Source organism: Dipodomys merriami, unplaced genomic scaffold (assembly GCF_024711535.1).
Source record: "Dipodomys merriami isolate MVZ:Mamm:240054 unplaced genomic scaffold, mDipMer1.0.p SCAF_26, whole genome shotgun sequence".
Taxonomy (NCBI): Eukaryota; Metazoa; Chordata; class Mammalia; order Rodentia; family Heteromyidae; genus Dipodomys; species Dipodomys merriami.
The window spans coordinates 6,387,425-6,402,940 of NW_027204048.1; the positions used below are offsets into that span (position 1 = coordinate 6,387,425).

The 15,516-nt window shown below is 52.0% G+C and overlaps 1 protein-coding gene across 1 annotated transcript in view; it reads left to right on the forward strand.

Moving 5' to 3' along the window:
* Positions 1-15,516, forward strand: part of Galnt17 (polypeptide N-acetylgalactosaminyltransferase 17) — a 140,907-nt gene that overhangs the window by 41,877 nt on the left and 83,514 nt on the right. The window contains exon 2 of the mRNA XM_070035600.1: positions 2,304-2,487. Within this exon, the coding sequence (XP_069891701.1) occupies positions 2,304-2,487 (184 nt within the window). The remainder of the gene's footprint in view (positions 1-2,303; positions 2,488-15,516) is intronic.

Genomic DNA, 15,516 nt, shown 5'->3' on the forward strand with positions numbered 1-15,516 from the left:
CCACCACAACAAAAGTGTTCTCGTCAAGTAGTCAAAATCCTGAAAAGTCCAAGTGGTTGATCATCCGCTGCAGTGACCAGCCTATAAGCCATTCCTGTCCGGGTCCCTGTCCCACAGACTCCCGCCCTCTCCTGAGCAGGTATTGCCCTGATGGGCTTATTTCCCACTGTGATTTGATCTCAAACATTCTGCACTTCCTTTTGCCATTTAGATGAAATTTAAATAAAACTGTTAGGCACAGAGCTGTGTCAAGCTGTTTCAAGCCTTAAGCTCATGATAAAATCATTCTGCAAGTTGTTCCCTGGGCCTTGCTCTTCTGAATCTGTGGTGTGCGGGTGCCTGTCCCCCTTCTAATTCTGTGGCGTGCGGGTGTCCGCCCCCCTTCATGTGGTTGTCCAGGGAAAGAGCAAGTCAGGCAGGAGCAGCCTAGCTCCATCCTGCCCCTTCTGCCCTCTTCTGTTTATGGACTCTGTGCCACCTCCTCTTCCATTCCCAAAAGGAAGGAGAGGATCTGGACTGCACAGTGGACGTGAATCCTGAACTTATGCAGAGTTCATGTTGAGGCCATATTGTGTTTTCTGTGGCAGATGATGGCATCTTTCAAGTTGGAAGCTGTTATCTGAGATGCAGTGTGGTTGTCTGGGGCTGTATCTGAGACGCGGTGGTGGGTGGTGGTTGTCCAGGGCTGTATCTGAGATGCGTTGGTGGGTGGTGGTTGTCCAGAACTGTATCTGAGATGCAGTGGTGATTGTCCAGGGCTGTATCTGAGATGCAGTGGTGGTTGTCCAGGGCTGTATCTGAGATGCAGTGGTGGTTGTCCAGGGCTGTATCTGAGTGCAGTGGTGGTTTTCAAGGGCTATATCTGAGGGGCTGGGAAGGTGGCTCAGTGGTAGAGTGCTTGCCTTGCATGCATGAGGCCCTGGGTTCCAGGGCTATATCTGATATGTGGTAATGGGTGTTGGTGGTGAGTGGTGGTTGTCTGGGGCTGTATGTGAGATACAGTGGTGGTTGCCCAGGACCGTCTATGAGATGCATTGGTGGTTGTTTAGGGCTGTATCTAAGATACAGTGTGGTTGTCCAGGGCTGTATCTGATGTGATGGATGATGATTGCCAGGGCTGAATGTGAAATGTGGTGGTGGGTGGTGGTTGTCTAGAGCTGTATCTGGGATGTGGCAGTGGTTGTCCAGGACTGTATCTAAGATACAGTGGTGGTTGGTGGTTGTCCAGAGCTGTATCTGAGATGCAGTGGTGGTTGTCCAGGGCTGCATATAAGATGGGGCAGTGGGTGGTGGGTGGTGGTTGTCAAGGACTATATCTGAGATGCAATGGTGGTTGTCCAAGGCTGTATCTGAGTGTGGTGGTGGTTGTCCAGAACTATATCTGAGTGTGGTGGTGGTTGTCCAGGGCTGTGTCTGAATGCAGTGATGGTTGTCCAGGGCTGTATCTGAGTGAAGTGGTGGTTGTCCAGGGCTGTTTCTGAGTGTGGTGGTGGTTGTCCAGAGCTGTACCTGAATATGGTGGTAGTTGTCCAGAGCTGTATCTGAGTGAGGTGGTGGTTGTCCAGAGCTGTATCTGAGTGTGGTGGTGGTTGTCCAGAGCTGTATCTGAGTGTGGTGGTGGTTTTTCCAGGGCTGTATCTGAGTGCGGTGGTGGTTGTTCAGAGCTGTGTCGGAGTGCGGTGGTGGTTGTCCAAGGCTGTATCTGAGTGAGGTGGTGGTTGTCCAGGGCTGTATCTGAGTGAGGTGGTAGTTGTCCAGAGCTATGTCTGAGTATGGTGGTGGTTGTCCAGAGCTGTGCCTGAATACGGTGGTGGTTGTCCAGAGCTGTATCTGAGTGAGATGGTGGTTGTCCAGAGCTGTATCTGAGTGTGGTGGTGATTTTCCAGGCTGTATCTGAGTGCGGTGGTGGTTGTCCAGAGCTGTATCTGAATGTGGTGGTGGTTGTCCAGGGCTGTATCTGAGTGCGGTAGTGGTTGTCCAGAGCTGTATCTGAGTGAGGTGGTAGTTGTCCAGAGCTGTATCTGAGTGAGGTAGTGGTTGTCCAGAGCTGTATCTGAGTGTGGTGGTGGTTGTCCAGAGCTGTATCTTTGTGAGGTGGTGGTTGTCCAGGGTTGTATCTGAGTGTGGTAGTGGTTGTCCAGAGCTGTATCTTTGTGAGGTGGTGGTTGTCCAGAGCTGTATCTGAGTGTGGTGGTGGTTTTCCAGGGCTGTATCTGAGTGCGGTGGTGGTTGTTCAGAGCTGTGTCTGAGATAAGATGCAGTGGTGGGTATCCAGTAATTCTACCTCTCTCTTCCTTTTCTAGGCTTGTCCAAATCCCTTGGCCTCATTGAAGGGTATGGGGGCCGAGGCAAAGGCGGTCTTCCCGCTACCCTGTCCCCAGCTGAAGAAGAGAAGGCTAAGGGACCACATGAGAAGTATGGCTACAACTCCTTCCTCAGTGAGAAGATCTCACTGGACCGCTCCATTCCGGATTACCGGCCCACCAAGTGAGTACTGGATGCCTCTGTCAGCGCCAGCTTGGCAGGTTGGGTGAGGTGGACTTGGGCTATGAGATTCCCCACGCAATTTGTGACTAGTTGAGGGAGCTTTTCTCATAACTCAGTCGACTATGGACTCTTCTTGCAATGAAATATTAGCTAAAACATTAAGAGTTGGGTGTGATAGAGCATGCCTATAATCCCAGCTACTTATGAGGATGGCATCCAGGATGTAAGACTCTTATCTACAAAATAAAAACAATCCAGAAAGACTGGGGGAGGGCTGGCTTACACGGTAGAGTGTATGCCTAGCAAGCATGAAGCCATGAGTTCAATTCCTGCTGCTGCCAGAAGAACAAGTCCAGTATATTGTCTTGAGCCTGTATTTTGTGTAGAGGATGGTTTGCTATTTGTATCTTTTTTTCGTGACATTATATTACAAGTGTGCTCCAAGGTGATCAGTTACTGTCAATCCCATTGGAAATTTAGGATATATTCTTTTTCTTTATTTTTCTACGTCACGTTCTGAATGTTTCTCAACCGCGTCTTTGTGTGTCTTGATTTGATATTTTCTTAGTCCACATGTGTAAAAGGTAAATTCCCTATTAAGAAATAAAGAATATAGAATTATAGAAATATTCTCAGAAGTTCCCGATCAATATTGGATGTGTTATTTTGCTGAAAAAGGCATTTCCACCGCAATTTCCCTCGACTCTTCCAGTAGGAGGGGCAACATTTTAAGAAGAATGCCATTGGAAGTTGGTAGGCATTGTTGCTATTTTGTCATACTTTTCAAGCGCATCTGTCATATGAGGCGGCTTCCTTATGACGTGTGTGCTTGTGGATACTGCACCTCTCACCCCCTCGCTCTCTTCTCTTCCTTCATACCACCACCACAGGCTCCTTCGTTCTAGTTCCCACATACAGACAAGGAACCTGGACCCGCCTCCTCCTTTTTGCCTCTGTGTGTCCCCTCACCCCCAGCAGAGCTCAAACTATACCTTTTCAATTAGAAACCCTTTACCATTTTAAAGATTTGGTTGCATCTCCTCTGGATCATGCGAATCTTTTTTTCTGAGCTCTGAGAAGGAGGTGTTCTTTCCTGCTTGTGACACAGGGAAAGGGATGAACAGAATCTGGGTGCTGTGGAAGGAGACCTGGCCTGGTGTGGACGCGTGTGCCTGGGGTCACTCGCTGAACCCTGCCATCTGCTGGGTTTTCCGTCTCTCCTTTTCCATTTAGTGCCTTTGCTTGGAGTGGGTGATTGCTTTTTTCAAATGGGTTTTGTGCAGATCAGCTTGGTGTTCTGGGTACTGCAAAAAATAAATGTACGATAAATAAAATGATCTAAAGTGGATTTGAGACCACTGCAGCTCTAAAGGCACCGGGAAACCTCTCTTTCTCCTTATGAGTTAGCACTTACTTAGGAGCACTGGGAAGGCCTACCTGTGGCAGGCTGCCCGCATGCCCCCTCCGTGGCCACCTGTGTTCCCTCCCTGTGGCAGGCTGCTGTGTTCCTGTGTGCCAGTATCTGGCTGCTTTCCTTGCCTGGTGATCTCTGTAGCTGCTCTTATTTGGATGCTGGCAGATAAACATGGTCCTGCTTTTCACTGTCAGGAGAAGGAACATGTCTCCGGATGCCTCACTGGAGATAGGGCGGCTAAGCCAGCACTGAGCATCTCTGCTGTGCTGGGTGCCTCACCCTGCATGGAGTAGAGAGCTGAGAACAAGACCTGGCCCTGACCTCCCTGTGGCCCGTCAGGCCCTGGCCTCCCCACTTCCTGTCCAGGCCCTGGCCTCCCTGCTTCCTGTCCAGGCCCTGACCTCCCCACTTCCTGTCCAGGCCCTGACCTCCCCACTTCCTGTCCAGGGAGGGAGACAGATCCACATGCTTAGTGTGTGGTCATGGTCCCTGTGGCCTGGCCAGGCCAGAAGAGTAGGCAAGATTTGCAAGGAGGGTGTGAGAGCTTCTTGCTGGAGCTGGAGCTGGAGGACACACATGGGTCAGGAGAAGGAAGAGGAGAGGAGTGTCTTGGTGGGGCACAAGGCATGGGTACGGGTGCAGGGGTGTGGGTAGGGGTGTTGAGGTATGGGTGTGGCGTGTGGGGTTGTGGGTGCTGGGGGGGGGTGTAGGTGGGAGGTCATGGGTGTAGGCTGCTCAGCCTGCTGTGTGCAAAGGGAGGGAATTTCCCATTTGTACCTGGAAGCCGATGGTGAGAGAATGGGGGATGGGGATGGAAGGAGCATGGAGAAATGGGAACTTAGAACACAGCAGGAGAGTAGGGGCTGGACCTCCTCCATGAGAGCCCAGGGGTGGGAAGCAGAGGAGTGCTGCAGTCCAGCCCCGGAGACCCACGGCGGGCCTGCCCAGTGAGCCTTGCACTGGGAGGTTGAGCCCAGCGGCAGGACCGTGGGTCTATTCCCGTACCCCGTACCCTGTACCCTATACCCATATTTGGACTTTGTGATAGCCAGACAGGGCTCCACCCTGCTTGGCAGGATTTGGAAGAAGCCAGGAGGGAGGACAAGGAGGCTACGCATACGTGGAGGAGACCAGCTCAAGGAGAAGGCAGTGGGTCTGGTGGGGGAGCTGTTGGGACCTGGATACCCCAGCACATCTCCATCACCAAAGGCCTTAACATGGACACAGCAGCCGGACGGCCACGGGGAGGAGCAGAGTGTAGATTCTAAACTCCGTGGGCTCAGCAGACTCATGGAGTACCTTGTTTTGTGGATGAAACAGGAACTGATAGCAATGTTACGCTAATAGAGTTCAAAGTTAAAAGATCTGGTAGTATTACTGTAGTCCCTCTGTATGGCATCTTTACAAGAAAATAAAATTAAAGAAAAAAAGATCTGCTAGTAATAAATAATTCTACACAGGCTTGGAAGATAACATCAAGGAAATGCCCAGAAAACCTAGAGGAAAACAAAAAAGAGATAAGGAGGGGACAGATCAAAACAGGATTCCCATCAGTCCAACAGAGGTTGAATGTGCACTTGTTGGAAGTTGGAGAGAACAGAGTAAAACCATCTGAGAGACGGTATGAGAAGTCCACATCAGAGAGTCACACCTGGAGACGACATGATTAACATTCAGAAAGAAGTGAAACCCACATTGATGCCGCTGTGTTGAATTTCTACCCTGCTTGAAGAGACAGTCCTGGAAGCTTTGAGTAAGAAAGGGAAGAACAGGCCTTGGTGACCACACTGCCAAGTTGCAGCACCCAGAGCAGGCCTTGGTGACCATGCTGCCAAGTTGCAGCACCCACAACCAGGAGACAGCGGAGCAGTGCCTAAAGAACCCTGAGAAAAGGACGTGATTTTTCCACTCAGACTTCCAAATGGCCAGGAGACCTGGAACACCCAGGGCCAGGAGTGAGTGCACAGTTGGTGCCCTGTGGATGGGCAGTGTTCCAACAACTCTGCCTCCTGTGCAGAAAGCCGAGCACACACGCCAGCGAAACAAAGAAACAAGGACGTAGTCAGATGTAGGCCACCGGGCTTCCAACAGGAGAGCATTGAAGGCCGATTCAGAGATACCATAAAGGAATGCTCCAGGCTGACCACTGCCAGAGGGGCTGGGAGGCCTAATCCAGTTTGACCACAATGTAAATCAATCATGTTTTTCTCAATGATGACGGTTATTTTACTATTTCCTGGTTTTGTAGATTTTTTCTGTTTTTTTTTTTTTGTTGTTGTCGATGGTAGAATTGCTTTAATTCTTAGGGTTTCATTGCTATATTACTCTTGACAAAATTATTTTCCTTATAAATATGAATGGAGTGCAAGGTAGCAGAGAGATCAGCTGTTAGCTTGTCATCTTCAGGCAAATGGATCCCCAAATGCTCTTCCTCCCCTCATTTTAATTCTGCGATTCTCTTTCTTCCACTGGAATGAGACTTTAAATTTGTATGAATCTCAAGCCGTCAGTCTTTGAGTTTTCATTTCCTCTCCGCTTTAATGCGGGGAGCGATACCATCTCCCAGGGTACTTATAAATATTCCATTTTGTTTTTTGTGTGTGTGTTGCTCTTCTATGAGTCTTTCGTCTTTCTCCTCCATCCTCTGAGAGTTTATTTTAGAGCATGGTGCAGGTTTGGGTCTTTTGTTTCAAATGTCTGTACAACTTTTTGACAAAACAGCCTTTGCGAAATAATTTTGTAAACAGCCTTCCATTCCTTTTGTTTGGGGATTGGTGAAAGTGTTATATCTGATGATTATTTTATCTATACGTAGGTTTGTTGTTTGGCTCAGTGTTTTGTTAGGTGTTTCTTTTTGTAGTTTCCCTTTCTTTGTTTTTCTTTTAAGTTATTAAGAATGGTTGCTTGACTGAAGTCCCTGATCTGCCAGGTACTGGACTCCCAGAGGGAGAGGGAGAGAGGGGGAGGGAGGGTGAGAGAGAGGGGTGGGGGAAGGGGAGAGCAGCTCTGGCTGTGTTCAAGGGACGTAGAAAGGCTGGGGATGGGCATGCTGGAGAGAGAGACAGTATACTGGAAGTGGCTGCCATTGATTCTCCTCTTGCTTATTTACATGCCACATATGTGGGGGCATCTTTGGGGCCTGGTTGGTGGTGTGGTCACATTCGCTCCTGCAGTGATCCTGCTGGAGGAGTGAGTGCTTTTTCCTTGCGGTTCTTGCGTTGGGATCCTCCCAGCCCCTCGCTGTATCAGTTATCTTCCTGAATTCTTGGGCCCATGAACTGCTTCTGCCCCTCAGTCACTGTTGCCAGCCCTCAGTGAGCATGGGTGCGTGGTGTCTCTTCCATGTGTGATGCTATTGTGCAGGTCTGCATACCCAGTGGTTCTGGACTGGGCAGCGCTGGACCGGGTGGTGCTGAGATCTCAATTGTCTGAAGGGCTATGCCCTTGGCCTCCGTGTCCCCGCCCTGTCTTCTGAGTCATCTTCTCCTTATGTTTTACATTGACAATGTCCAGAGGACGCATTGTCAGGTTCAGTGCCCGCTGTGCACACGCAGCTCTGCAGACAGCTGGCCCCTAGTGTAATCGTATTATCATTATGATTGTCTTCTGCGGTGCTGGGTTTGGAGTTGTTGGTGGGTTGCTGGCCAGTCCTGTGTGGAGGAGGCTTTGCTGGTGTCGGCCCCATCGGGTGCTGCCCTAGCCCTGTGGATTCTCCTCCTCTGCTGTGCCCACATGTTGGGTGCTGCCCTGATCCCACGGAGTCTCCCCTGCTGTGCCCTCAGTCACACTGACCCTGTCTGTCCATGTTTGCTTTCTTTGCTTGTACTTGCGGAGTGTTTCTCATAGGTGGAACCAATGTCCTGCAGCGTTTTCCCATCACCCTCCTGGCTCTCACACAGGACTCGGGTCCGTGCTGCATGAGTGCATATAAGGGCACCGGCCTGAGTTTGGTTTCTGTGTGTGGAGATTATCCATCTTCCAGGTGTGCCCATGTGTTCCGGTGTTGGCATGGATCGCTGTTCATGCCCATGGAAGTGTGGGCTCGTTCCTGGCTCTGTAACTCGGTGTGTGGCTCCTGGCCACAGGCGCTGCTGCAAGGCTCAATGCCTCAGGCAGCTTCCTGCCCTCCCCACGCCTCTCATGGGAGCTCAAAGGCAGTGTGCACAGGGTTTTCAACTCATCTTGCTCACTCCAGGAGTCTTGCTGGGGGCCTCTCTGCACTGAGTTCCAAATGTGCATTCTTACATGAGCCATACTGGCGGAATGGAAAGAAGGGACCAAAGTCAGGTACTAAAGAGAGTGCTGAGACCAAATCTACAGCACAGAGATGGTTTGTCTTTTGCATTCGTTTAGAAGAAACTAATCAGCCCACAGGGCTTTGAGGATGGCTGCCGGGAAGGGAGGATTGGGGCATGTGGAGGGAATGTGTCAGTGGCAAGCATTTCTTATTATCCTCACCTCATTCGCATAAATCTAGTCATAGGCCTCAATCAAAAGGCAACAGAGGGCTGCGGCAGTGGGCCGGCTCCACCCCCACCTTCATTTCGTTATGAACAATAAATAATTCAGCTGCATAAATAAATTCAGGTCTGCTTCAGGGAGACATACTGCTGAGTCTTGTCTGGAGAGTGGCTTTTCCATCCTCATGGAGGGGGGAATGGGCAAGCAGGAGGCTCATGGAATCCACCCGGCCCCGGGGCAGGCACCGAGCTTCATGGCTCCTGTGGACTCGGTAAACGCAGACACAGCAACAAATCCTTTAGCCTTGGACTCCCGTGGCTATGCTGACACCCACTGTCTTCACTGTGGTGAGCACAGCCCACTCCGTCCATGAGATTGAACTCTGGCTGGACCTGTGTTATTCTTGTCTGGTGTAGTGTCAGGTTCTTTTCTGCTCTGAGATTTTTTCTTTGTGACTAAACCACTTCTGGGTGATGGTGCATGCATGTGTGTATGTGTGTGCACGCGTGCGCGCACGCATGCATGTGTGTGTGTATACAAACTTACAGTCAGCCCCCGTGTGCGTGTGTTCATGCTGAACTGACTCAACGACCACATCTCCCCAACACATTATACCAAATGTACTTAATGGCAATTAGAAGTTTGCCTCCTGCTGTGTAGAAATCTCTTCAGAAAACAAAGCTCTCCTAAATGGCAGGCTAAGTAATTCCGAAGATTAAAGCTAGTGATTTGCAGCTCTGGGGTTGTGTCTTCTACAAACTCCAAGATTAGCAAAGAAATGCATCGGCTCATTTTGCCTCCTTGAAAGCTGGAGGAAGATCTAGGGGAAGATGCCTCTTGTACTGTGTGGTTCAGAGGAAAACTCGCTGAGCACCGGTGTGCACACCTGTCATCCCCGCCACTCAGGAAGCTGAGATCTGGGGATTGTGGTTCAAAGCCAACCTTGGTAGAAAGTCCACGAGACTCTTTATCTCTAATTAACTACTGAAAGGCTAGAAGTGGAGCTGTGGCTCAAGTTGTAAAGCACCTAGCCTTGAGCAAAAAAACCTCAGGGACAGCACCCAGGCCCTGAGTTCAAGTGCTGGAACAAAAGAACAAAAACAGGAAAACTCTCTTCTCTTTCTTTGATGGCCAGCATGCTGACTTTCTGGCATTTCTGTTGGCCAAAGTATCTCAAGGAAACATCTTACCTGTGGATATTACAGAAATGCTCTGCCTGGCCCTTCTCCACCCTGTCAGTGGGCTGTGGAGGCCACAGGGCCTTTGCTGTGTTGGGGGAACAGTGCCCTGCTGGTGTGGCGCTGGGTCCACCCTGCCCTTGCCCCGTGATGCGCTGTCCACTGGTACTTCCCACAGTCATGAGTGCTCATAGGGGACATCCATGTAGCCCAGTGTGCCCTGAACGAGGCCCGGCACTGGCAACCATAAGACCCTCAGAGCTAAGAAACCCTTCCCAGTTACTCCCATCAGGAAACCACTGCCCACTGCTGGTGTTGTCTCAGATGCCCTCGCAGGACCCATGTCCCTTGACCCCTGCTCCACACTCCCCCCAGTGGGGCCTCCTCCTCTCTCCCCGACTTTGGCCATCCCAGCGGGCACTTTGCTCCAGCTCCAGGAGAGCCAGGACTGGCCAGGGTCCCCACAGAGGCCCAGCCCGCCAGCCTAACCCTGCCTGCACTACTTCTGAAAGGGTAGGAACCCAGCATGCCCCGGACCCAGCAAACACCCAGAGCACAGCAGGCGTTTGCAGGGGACGCACAGGCAGATGCCTGGATATTCACCTTAGAGAGCCTTTGCCAATACAGTTAAAGGCACACTTACACACATGCACGCATGCACACACAAGACACTCATGCAGACACACGCACACATATAAACACGCACAGAGTCACAGAGTCAGGGTGGAAGACAAGTAGACACAGCTGGACATCCATCCTTCCTCAGGTGCCTCCCTGTCCCTGCCTGCCCCTGCTTCTGGCTCCTTTGTGTGTTTCTTCCTGAGATTTCCTCCCCACTTCTGTGCCCATACTGGGGTTTAACTCAAGGCCTCATACTCTTGCCCAGCTTTTCTCTCCAGGCTTGTGCTCCACCACTTAAGCCACAGCTCTATCTCTGGCTTTTTGGTGTTTAGTTGGAGTTAAGAGTCTCAACAGACTTTCCTGCCCAGGCTGGTTTTGAACTGCAGTCTTCAGATCTCAGACCTCCTGAGTAGCTGGCATAACAGGTGTGAGCCACCAGTGACTGGCTTTCTGGAATTTTCTATAGGCAGAGATGCTCGGTTCTGGGCTTGTCCATTTTTTAATTTCAAAAGTTTCTGTTTACTCATCTTCCAATGGGCTTGGCTTGATGTACATCTGCCAGGATTACCAAGAAGGAAAGGAGAAGCAGGGAGGAAGGGAGGGAGAGAGGAGAGAAGAATAAAGAAAGGAAGGGGAAGAAGGTGCTCTTCATGGTCTCGGCCTGAGGCCCACCCAGTTCGGCGGGGCGGTGCAGACAGTCTTCAGGCCTGGGCGTCTGTGGGTCAGAGTGGACCCCACACTGCTCTGTGTTCCGGACCAGAGCCCTGGGTTTGCTTTTCTTCCTTAGGTCCTGAGCAGATACTGAGCCCAGGGAAGCAGGAAATTCATGTTGCTCAGGCTAAAGGGCAGAGACAGAGCCAGGGTGCTCAGGGAGCCGAGCATGGCATGTCTGAGGGACCCCTGTGGGCGGAGTGCGTATTGCAGCTGGTGTTGAAAGCCTGGAGTTTGCCTGTGCCACCTTGCCTGTGTCACCTTCCCTGACCTGGAGGGATGTAGTCTGTGTGGCGGTGTGCCATGGTGTGGCTGCATGACCTCTGACTTAGACCGGGTCCGGAGCTCCCCACTGCTGAAGGCTTCAGGTCATCTGTAGGACCTGACCCTCCTCCCATGAAGGAGGGCCCCTAGTGGGGCCCCTTCTTCATGTGATATGCATTGCCTGGTGAGCTCCTCGTCCCCCTGCTCCCTGCCCAGCTCTCTGCACATCCCCTGGCTCCATGCTTATGTTCCAGCTCTGTTTCCTGGCCTCAGCCATCTCTTGCAGGCAGAAAGCTGCTTCCAGAATGCCCTAAACCTCCCCTGTGACCGTTCTGCGCCACAGCTTGGATTTAGGCATCGTTTTGTCCCTGGAATGAAGACTTTTTCAGAGGGCGGGAAAGTGTTTGTATCTCCTGCTCCTTCCAGGTGCCGCTGACGTTTCCCAGGTGCTGCAGTGAAGTGAAGGTTTCTGGGCAGCAGAGGGACACCTGTTCTCCAGCATGTTCCAAATGGAGAAACGAGGTTCCTGTGTTGAAACCGGGGACCAGGTGCTGGCCCCTTGGCATGGAGGGGGATGTGCACGTGGCTGGGGCTTCTGGGTCTGCGGGGCAAACTCAGTGAGGTGAGAAGTAGGGGGTTGATAAAGCCATCGTCCCTTTCCCTGGAATCTGACACGGCATCTCCAACCAGGTGTAACAAGTACCCCAAGGGCTCAGTCCTCCTGTGATGGCAGGTGCATCATTGATGTCCTTGGAGCCCCTCGAACAGTGTGCCGCCCCCTACTCACCTGAGCTGCCAAGATACCTGGCATCTAGCCGACAGGCACGCACGCAGCGGCTACCAGCTCACCGAGAGGAAAGGCTGGAAGTGTTCTTTACAGGTTGTGTAGGACTGAACTGGTATAAGACAGCAGAAACAGACAAAAACAGAAGTATTTTTTGGGCCTCTGTCAGTAAAATGATGGATCTGACCTGCAAGTTTGGCAGAAATATTAAAAGGAAAAGCGTCTCCCAGGGCCAAGCATAGCTTCCAGGATCTACCTTTAGACGGGTGTGGGTGATGGGAGGCACTGAGGGGTAGGGAGAGTTCCAGCAGCGTGGGGCAGAGGGTTTCAGCCTTCATCTCCACAAAGGACCCCATGGGGAGGGGGTTGGGGTCCTGGGTGGAGGCCACCCGTGCATCCTGTCCTCACCCCACCTTCTCCTTGGGAAAGCAGCGGTAAAAACTCAGGCTGAGAAATGTAGACAGCCATTCCTCAGCCTTCCCCGCGGGTGAGGTGGCTTGTCTCTCCCTGACCTGGAACTGTCGGCACTATTTATGCTTAATTGTTTTTAGAAATTCTATTTCTGAGCTGTTGCTTAATAAAACTCCAGGGAGTTTCTCTCTTCCTTTCCTCGATCCCTCCCTCCATCTCCTTTTCTCTCCTTTCTCCCTCCTTCCTTCCCTCCTTTCTCCCTGTTCGTTCACTTCCCTTCTATCTACTCTCCTTCCCTCACTTCCCTTATTTTTATTTGTGTGTGTGTGTGTGTGTGTGTGTGCGCGCGCGCGCGCGCGCGCACATCCTGGGGCTTGAACTCAGGGCCTGGACTCTGTCCCTTAATGTCTTTTCTCAAAGCTAGTGCTCTACTACTTGAACCACAGTACCACTTCTGGCTTTTTCTGGTAGTTTGTTGGAGATTAGTTTCACGGAATTTCCTGCTTGGGCTGGCTTTGAACAGCTATCCCCCAGTTTCAGCTTCCTGAGTATCTGGGATTACAGGTCCCAGCCACTGGTTCCCCTTCTTTCTATTTTTGCCCTTTCCCTTTTGTTTTCAGTCTGTAGAGCAAGGTAAGATGTTTCACACACAGACAAATGATGTGCAGGAGTGAGAATCTGAGGGTGTTCCGCCATACCTCTGTGTGGAGTGAGTATATACTTCCTTTTTTAGAGATACCATTGCTGTACCAATCATAGGACTATAGTCAGAATTGGGCCGGAGGGACTGGTCATTTGTGTGCCCAGGGCAGGCCCTTCTGCTGTCTCTGGCCAAGGTGTGCTGAACCCCTGAATGTTTGGGCTGAAGACAGCCGCCCTGGCCTGGAAAAGCAGCTCTTTATTACTCAGAGGGAAATCTTCCCAGGTAGCCACAAAGCCTGCAAGTGATCTATCCCAAAGCCAAAAGCACCTCAGGGACTGTTGCAGAATAAATGTTTGCAGGAAACAGTCCGGTAAGGGAAGCCTGAGGTGTGCTGATGCTGGGTGCCCTGGCTGTGGGCCTGCTCCCCTCCCGCCCCCTGCTGGGTGGGTCCCCACAGGGTAGCGCACCCCTCCTTTCCTGCACCGCCCCCCAGCTGAGCCCCTGGAAGGTGCTCTTCCACAGACCAGAGTGCACGTCCCTGGGACCTCTTGCGTGTGGTTTCTGGGAGTTCTCCCAGGGCTCCACGCACCCCAGGAGGTGAGGACCCCGGCTCTGAAGTTTCCTGAGTCTCCATGGTGATGTGGGAATGGAGTCAGTCTCCCCCATGGGGGACTGGGCTCTGCTTGGGGAGGGGTGATTCCTCTTACCTGGCACCTCACGGCCGTGCATCCTGTGTCTCTGTGAGGGCGGAGGCCACCCCTGAGGGGTGCACCTGCCCTTGGTGTGTGGGTCTCTTCCTGGCCTTTCTTGGATTTCACTTGTGTTTCTGGCCACTTCCCAGGGGTCTAGCCACCCAGCTCACATGGAGCTATGGAGAGAGGTAAGCGGAGGGCAGCTCTGAGCTCGGGGGATGCATCACAGCTGCCTGGACAGACAGCCCAGCATCTTACCAATCGCAGTGGTGGATGTGTCTTTGCTTTCTTCTCTTTATGGGAACACCTTCCCTGGGAATCCCCACCCGCCAGTCCTCAGAGATGAGGGGCCTTGTTTGGGGGACCCTTTGCAGCCCCTGAGGCCACAGGCACTGATTGAAACAGATCCTGGCCCTGTCCTTGTCCCCTGGTACTCTCCTGCAGTGGAGGGCTGTCCATTGCCAACTGACCAAGTCAGTGTTGCTGGAAGGAGCAAGCGATGGTGTTGAGGGTATTTTGTGGTTTTCGAGGTGTGCTGTGAGTTCCTCACGCCCTGGTTTGCCATCCATTCGGATTCATTCTTTCACCCTTGGGGCCTTCTTGCTGCTCTCTTGAGATTGGCTCTCAGCCCTGGAGGCTGGAGAGGGGCAGAAGCTGGGCCTCATTCCTCAGGAGCTCCCTTCTCTGGACAGACCTGCCCCCCTCTGTGCCCTGGGTCATCTGGGGAGCCACACTGCCACCATGTTTGTGAGTACACCCTGTGCTCACAGCCCTGTGGGCCCCACACACCAGCCGTGCATGGAGAATCGCACACTCAGTCGTGGCCTGGACAGCGGGCCACGTGGAAAAGAACTCAGCTTCATGCACTCGGGGAGAAGCCCGTCCCGAATGCTGTTCTGTGTTCCTTGTGGCCAGGGATCTCTCCCCATCCCCCCTTTCTCCCTCCTTCTCCCTCCCTCCCTTTCTCTCCACCCTCTCCCTCCCTCCTTCCCTTTCTCTCCCTCTTTCTCCCTCCCCCTTTTTCTCCCCCCTCCCTCCCCCCTTTCTTTCCATCCATCCATATTTCCGCCACATCTTCCCTGCTGGCCATTAGAAGTCAGGAATCTGTCAGTGGCTGCTCCAGCCCCTGTTGACTGGAAATGCTTAGTTTCAGTGGTCTACGTGCTTATCCATCCAGTGTATTTCCAGCACCTTCCAGACACATTAGGCAATAAACCAGGCAGAGATTTTCTTTGAAGGCCAAATCTACTCCCCAGAGCTTGAAGACCAGTGAATATAATGCCAGTTCTCATAAACAGAGCCACTGGGTTCCTATCTTCTGCATCATGTAAATAAATGTCTGCGCTCTCATGGCGGCTGGCACACGACAGGTGAATTCATCTTGGTGGGGCCTGTGGGGGGTGGGATCTTGAGTTGATGGAAGGTTCTTGAAGCTTAGTAGCTCCCGCAGCTCCCACCCATGGTCCTGGATTCTGAAGGTCAGAATCAAGAGGATCACCAGCATTTAGAGCCAAGTGGGGCAGAAAGGTTCATAAAACCTGACCCCCCCCCCTGCGGTGCCTCACTGAGTACATGGTGCACGCCTACCATCCCAAGCTGTGTGAGAGACCAAGACTGGGAGATCTCAGTGCTAGTCCAGCTCAGGCAGGAAAATCTGTGCCAGTCCGTCTGTCTCCAGGGAGGGAAGCTGGATTTGGGTGGTGTCTGGTGCATGCCTGCAACTCCAGCAAGCATGGGAAGCTTAAAGCTCAGGTTCATGCCGAGGCAGGAAGGGAAAACCAGACTTTTTCTCAAAAGTAACCAGTAAAAACCAAGGATGCAGGTGTGGTTCAGTCACGGAGCACCAGCCT